This window comes from Hipposideros armiger, unplaced genomic scaffold (assembly GCF_001890085.2).
Source record: "Hipposideros armiger isolate ML-2016 unplaced genomic scaffold, ASM189008v1 scaffold_55, whole genome shotgun sequence".
NCBI lineage: Eukaryota > Metazoa > Chordata > Mammalia > Chiroptera > Hipposideridae > Hipposideros > Hipposideros armiger.
Window position 1 is genome coordinate 1,027,586 of NW_017731405.1, and position 7,464 is coordinate 1,035,049.

General features: G+C 35.9%; 1 protein-coding gene across 1 annotated transcript in view; it reads left to right on the forward strand.

Moving 5' to 3' along the window:
* DMGDH (dimethylglycine dehydrogenase) overlaps window positions 1-7,464 on the forward strand; it is a gene marked incomplete at its 3' end in the record, with an annotated part of 80,838 nt that overhangs the window by 4,319 nt on the left and 69,055 nt on the right. Inside the window, exons 3-5 of the mRNA XM_019640998.1 lie at window positions 3,090-3,188; window positions 4,643-4,807; window positions 6,243-6,333. Of these exons, the coding sequence (XP_019496543.1) occupies window positions 3,090-3,188; window positions 4,643-4,807; window positions 6,243-6,333 (355 nt within the window). The remainder of the gene's footprint in view (window positions 1-3,089; window positions 3,189-4,642; window positions 4,808-6,242; window positions 6,334-7,464) is intronic.

Below are 7,464 nucleotides of genomic sequence, written 5' to 3' on the forward strand. Positions count from 1 at the left end.
TTTTAGATTTTTCTGGACAAAATGACATGTGTCACCCAGAACAACTTTCATATATGTAAGAGATAAATTTTTTAACCCATCTAAAATTTTTTTAAATAAGGAGTTTCAGTGGGATTTGTACCCTTTTATTTAAAATATAAAAATGTGAAATTTCCAATTGGCTTGTAACAAGAGAGGAACAAGAGGGCATGAAATATTAATAGTCAAATTTCAACAGAAACCTTCATGTAGGTGTTGATGGGATGGAGGAAGTGGTGTCAAGATGCCAAGTACAGCCAAGACAGTGCACTTCTCCCACTTAGGTCTTTGTGTAATGACAGCAGCTTCTTCAGCTATCATAGACATTCAACACAGTCTCAAAATAAAACAAACCTAGAATTAGGCCTTCAAATTGCTGTTTTACCAAGGTTCATCCAATATATATATATATATATTTTAGTAATAAAATATATTAATCACATAGCCCTTGCTAAAATATTAATAAGCTTACTATTCCAAAGCTTTTCTACACAATAAACAAAATAAAAATTACTTAAAATATTTAATTTATTTCAAGTTTTTGTGTTTTACAATCTCTGTTAATATAGTAAAACACATTTATATATCATGTGAAAATAAGGAAATATACCTAGTGTGGTGGACATGCTCAAACTTTTTAAGTGGATGTGAGCGCGCAGATAAAAGATTTGAGCCCCTGGGATATAGGGCAGCTTAAGGACAGTCACTGGGCTTTTTGAGGCTGTAGAGCCTCATGAAAGAGGGAGAAGATTATTGAAGATGATTATTCTAACTCCATCATTCCTTTCATTAATTCATTATTAATTATCAGTCTACTATAAAGAAGAGCTTTTTCTTCTCCTTATTTATTTAATATCAATAAAGATTCACACGTTTTTATTTTATTCAAAGGGCTATTTTTATTTTATTTTATTTCAAATTTTTATTTTTATTTTATTTCAAAGGGCTATTTTATTCAAAGGCCTAATGATTATTTATTTCTCTGTTTCATCTTCCATCTTTTATCTCCTCCGCCAACTGTAACTATTTTCTTTCTTGAAGGCTTCCTCCTGGAAGCCTTCTGTGGCCCTTTCAGCATTTTTTCTTCCTTTAGTTCTTATGTCTTTCTATGCTCTGGCACTTAATCATATGCTCTTGATTTCATTGTTTCATGTATGAAAGTTTCATGACCTCCATCAGACCGTAAAATCTTGAAGGATAAGAGCAATGTTTTTTCCTTCTTCAGACTTCCCATTCAATATAACCTGGCTGAATCCCAGACCAGAAAAACTTTGTATGTTTCTTACATCCACAATGCTGACACATAAATTAACAATAAGTACCCTAAGGTATTCTATTCAAACAACTTATAATAAAAGCACAGATATGGCTGATACAGATTAAATTTTCAACACTGATTAAAAGATAAAAGCCAATGGATAAAAAATATATAGGATACAAAAAAATAAATAAATAATATAATTTTATACCTGGGAAAATAAAATGAAGCTCAGGATTTAACTTCTGACTGTCCTAGCAGCTGGGAAACTAGGGTAATATGAGCTGTTCAGTGGAAATAGGCATACTATTATTTCAGTAAGGGAGACTAACTTTTCCTTGACCAGAAATTCTTAGAAAAATGTGTTCCCTAAACAAAGGACATTTGGCTAAATATTTGGAATAACCGTTTTACAAAAACTAACCCGTGTGACTCTTTCAGATGAAAGATCATTAACTCATTTATGAATTCAGTCTCCTGGGGTGGGGAAGAAGAGGACCGATGTAGTATGCATAACATACAACTTTCTGGTGGTCTGGCTTGGTCTAGGTTAAGATTAGAGGGTCTAGAAGAGCTCCCTCGGCCAGTGCTCATGAATGTCAATTTTATCAACTGACGGGAGATACATGGAATACAAAACTGAGTTCTTTAACAGATACCTGAAGTATAGGGATTCTCTATTATTGAGCTAGAAAAGTTCACATGCACACTGAATACCAAGCTTGTAAAAAAGAATGGGGTGTTTGACTGAAAGGTAAGGAGACTGACTTGCAGCTCCATCGTAATGGAGCCATACTGTGAGAGGACCTAGAAGCTGGGCCAGGATTTTTCTCAAATTAGCAGCTGTGCATATGTCCAAATGCCTGAACAAGCACTTGATAGAAACCTGAGGATTCTGGTCCATAAAGCATGATAAATGAACTTTAAATGAGGTGTTTTTGAGTTCAGGAGAACCAAATGTCCACCAGTACCAGAGAAGGACCTTGTAAATATTTATTTTGAACAGACTGTGTTCTAATGAAACTTCCAGAATAAATGAGCTGCACAATGGGGCCCAGGATACTTAATTGAGAGAAACTGCTTCATATAATTGTTTAGAATTCTTTGTCTAGATAATACATTGCATCTGCCAGAGTTGATAAAAAGGAGTTTGGCATGCCAATATTTAGATATTTTTTCCTGAGAGTAATTATTTGGTATTTATTCAGTAAATATTAGTGGGGGTATAATCTATGTGCTTATCAAAACGGGTTAAGCTACAGTAAAAGTCTGTTCACCAATTCACCAGGCTCTGTTTCCCAGGAATTTTCCAATTCTTTTATTTTGGAAATTTCAGGAAATGAAACAGGAAGGATGCTCCATTCAAAGGAATGGTAGGGATTGAGTCAAGGAAAACTCTTTACTAGTCCATAGTCCTTCTTAAGGGAACACTCGTGATTTGCTGGTTTGAGTCCACATTGTATGCCACACCTCCATATTCTTCCTAATAGCACATATTCCTAAACTTCCCATCAAATCAACTCATTTTTGAATCTTCAAACAATGCTTTTCCCTAATATCTTTTAGGAACTCAATATATATGTTTGTTGGCTGGCTTTTACTTATATGGTTCAAATTGGTTCTTACAGCTCTGTCACAAGCCTTATGCTCTGACCTGCTCAAACTGGTGTTGATGTGTTCTTATCCCAAAGGACCGGCTAGTGTGGCTCCGTTTCTTACCAGCAATGAATTTCCTGCTTAACAGATAAACTATCAAAATTTTGAGAATGTTTAATTTTTTTTTTCAGTATTTTCTTTCTTCCCCGCTTTTAAGGCAGGTTTAACAACTTACTTTCATCCTGGAATAAACTTAAAGAAAATACATTATGATAGCATCAAACTTTATGAGAAGCTGGAAGAAGAAACTGGACAGGTAAATGCGTTTAACTTGAAATTGTCTTTTAGGTCAGTTTCTCAGAAATATGTAAGATCTCTGAAGGATTTTAATGTCATCATGTGGAGCTATGTGTAGTGACATCAGTGGCATGGGAAATGTTTAATGTGGTAGAGAAATCTGATGAGAGTTTAAGGGAAGAACCGCTAAAGTTTGCTCTATAATCAATGTAATCTCTTGAAGTGTATTACCTATGTAACTACCTGCTCTACTTGATTTTTTTTTTAATGGAAGAAAAATAAAAAGCAGCATCTTTCAAAAATATCTTTAGTTATTGTAGTTACTGTATATATAAAAACTAAGAAATCAGTCCCTTCAGCAACTGGATTGCAAAGGGTCTGACAACAGTGCGTAGGTTGTCACATGACTTGGAAAAGTACTTCACTAAAATCCCCTCAGTTTTATTCTTATCTCTTCTCATATTTATTAGTACTCTCAAAATAAAGGGGCAGACAAGTAATATCCATAGGCTAAGACTGAAGTCTACTTAAATTTTTCATGCCCTTTTCTTTGCCAGAAACTGCCAAATGCCTCCCCACAGTCCACAGGACGAAGGCCAGAGGAGGAGGACCTTCATCTCCTGAGCCCTGCCTGCCTTTCAGCGTTTTCTTTTGCCCCCTTTGCTCCTCTTAGATGCTTCAGCTATTCTTAATTACTTATAGTTCTGGAATGTGCTGGGCTTTCTGCCTGAACCAACATTCCCTCTGTCCCCCATTTCAGCATTCGCCCTCCGCCTTTCCCGGGGTCATCCCCTTTGAGAAGCCGGCCTCGACTTTGCCCACCCGCCACTCAGGCCAAGCTGAGGGCACAGATGTTGGTTCTAAGAACATTTGTGCACACCCCTCCTATACCACAAATCTCTTTTTATGGTGATGGTTGCTTTACTGCTTGGCGTTCCCTACAGACCATGAGCAGCTTGAAGGCCAAGATTACATCTTTTATCTCTGAAACCCAGGGCTTCACTGAGAGCTTGCCAACTAAGAACGTCAATAAGTGCCAAACGAATATTCACACTTCATCTCATCACTGTACCATTCTGATTCTTTGTATTGCCTCCTCAAATTTTTTGTCTTTCTCTTTTTCACATACTTTTTTTCACTCTGCATGTTAACACTATTCCATGTTACTGTAATTATGCATTTAGCTGTCTGTCTTTTCCTGTAGACACTGTAAGCTCCATCCAGGCAGGGTCTTTGCTTTTCTTGTTCATAACAGCATCACTGGTGCTTGGTGCCTGGCACAGAGCAGGCGCTTAGTAAACAGTTGCTGAATGAATGTCTTCTTGTAAGATGCAAATATGTTTATATAGTTATCTCCTTCACTGCATAGTAAATTTCTTATACACTTGCATTTTCATTGTGCTGGAGAAGAACCATGTTTGAGTGCCAAATAATGATTTATTTATGTGATTTTTATTGGCATTATTGTCACAGGTGGTGGGATTCCATCAGCCAGGTAGTATCAGAATTGCTACAACTCCTGTAAGGGTAGATGAATTTAAATATCAAATGACTCGGACTGGTTGGCATGCAACAGAACAGTATATTATTGAACCTGAAAAAATTCAAGAGATGTTCCCTTTGCTCAACATGAATAAGGTACTTATATTAAGGGCATTTTCACCATTTGTTGACTTGAATTAAGATTGGAAAAAGTTATTTTAAAATGTTAAAAATAGAAAAAACTTTGTGCACACGTTGTGACTGGCAAAATCAGATGATTAATGCTGGAATTTGGGTAAATGACAAGGTGGGCTATTATGTATACTAAATGAAACATGAAAAGGTAATGAAAAATTCTTATTGGTTTTCTACCTATGACAACTGAGAAAACATTTTCAATACCTTTTTATTACTGTGTCCCCCAGATCTAAGGATTTCCATACATAAACCTTCTGTTTGTAAACTACAAAGAGAATAATAACCTGGTATGATAAATATGTGTATAGAAAGACTGTGTTATTAAAATTTTTTTTACAAAATCAAATGTAGAAGTACTATACTATATTGCTACACAAATATCACCTAGCTCATAACTATACTACCCTGACAGGATCTATGCCAGGTATTGATCTAGTTTTAACCAAAGTTGCTGAGAGAATCCACTTGGGAATTTAGTGTCTTTTTTTTGCTAGGTGATAACCCAATTTGCATAGTAGTAACAATGACTAACAATGTACTACATAAAACTACAGCACATATTTATGTACCAGGTACTCTGCTAAAAATTATATTCATAATCTCATTTAATAATAATAATAATAATATGAAGTATATATTATATAAACAGGAAACTGCAGCTTAGATAGTTTGCACAGTAGGCCCAAGCTCATCCAGCTATAAAGAGCTGGAGCAGAGATTTGAACCCAGGCTCTCTGACTCCTTTATATGTACCACCTAAGGGTATCAGGTGGAGCTGTTCAAGAAAGCAGGGGCGTATGTTTCTCCCTAGTAACAACTGCAATGTCTTTGATCCCCAAAGGTTTGTGTCATTGATTTGGGTGCTGGGGTTGTTTGCCTTTGTGAGTCTTTATGTGCTGCTGGCACACCCTTGTCCATAGTTTTGTTTGATGCCAGTGTAATGGCAGAGTAGTGTGGCATTGCATCGTCTGCATTAAAATTCCATCACCATTACTAGTAAGGATATGCTTACGTCTGTTTATGTGTCAGTCTTGAAATGCTTTGCTGGAAGTTCTCACCATCACAGATTTTTCTCAAGGGCATTAGGCAATGGAAACATGTGGGAAAAGTATTCTCTGGCTCTGGGGCAGAGTGCCAAATCAAATAGATATAGGATCACTGTAGTGATGAAATATCCATTATGAAATATCAATGTGACATTTTGAAGGCTACAGTAATATGAATTCCATTAAAATTGGAAGTCTATTGAACTAAACCTATAACAAGAGGGTGGATTAGTAATCAAAATCTTTCCACCAAGAAAAGCCCAGGCCCCGATGCCTTCACTTGTGAATTCTACCAGACATTTAAAAAAGAATTAATATTAATCCTTCATAAACTCTTCCAAAAATAGAAGAGAAGTGAACCCTTCTCTACTCATCTACAAAGTCAGTATTGCTGTGATACCAAAACCAGACAAAGATATCACAAGAAAAGAAAGACCGGTCTGTATCCCTTATGAATATTGATGTAGAAAAGTCCTCCACAAAATACTAGCAAATTGGATTGCACAACATGTAAAAAGGACTATGCAGCATGACCAAGTGGAATTTATCCCAGAAATGCAGGGTTGGTTTAACATCTGAAAATCAATCAATGCAGTATACCACATGAATAAAATAAAAGACAAAAACAATCATTTCAATATATGTAAAAAAAAGTTGACAACAACTCCTTGCTTATACTTAGTGCTCAACAGATTTTTGCTGAAAGGATAAGACCTAATGATACTACTTCAGAGTGTTCACTCCTTGCTTCATCTGAGTTTCATTCTTCTTTGTTTCCCTCACAATACCTAACCTCAAGCCCTAGCACACAGTAGGTATTCAAGAATTAGTTGCTGAGTGACTTAATCAAGTATACATTTTCCTGACTATATATATATATATATATATATATATAGAGAGAGAGAGAGAGAGAGAGAATTTATATATATAGTGAATTTATATATATAGTGAATTTATTAACACTATTAAATAATTAAATATAAATAATTGATTAGTTAGTATTAGATTTGGCAGCAAATGTCATAAACCAAAATAATGCTTAAACAAGATAGAAGTTTATTTCTCTTTCACCTAGACAGTCCGGACTTGAATGGTGGCTCTCCTCTGAATACTTCAGGGACCCAGTCACCTTCCAAATCGTTGCTGTCTTCCTAGAGTGTGACTCTTACATTCTTATTCTAAGATGGCAGCTAGAGCTCCAGCTGTCATGTCTTCATTCCAGACAGCAGAGTGAAGGAAGGGTCAAAGAAGAAGGGACCAAGGGCGTATGCCAGTTGTCTTTTTTATAATGATTGTGGAAGCTGCTACATGACACTTTCATTTGTATTTTATTGACCAGAATTTAGTAATAGTTTTAGCTACTAGCTGGAACTAATAGCTGCCAACTATTGGAAACTCTTTGTTCTTAGTGACTGTGTGTCTAAATAAACATTCAGTTTCCATTGCTGGTGGGGAGGAGAGAATGGATATTGGAGACAATTACAAGGCTCTATTAAATAGCCTGTCTACTTAATTCTCAGTGTGAGTCCTACCAAGTCTGAGCTTTGATACAGCAAAAAGAAGTATAGA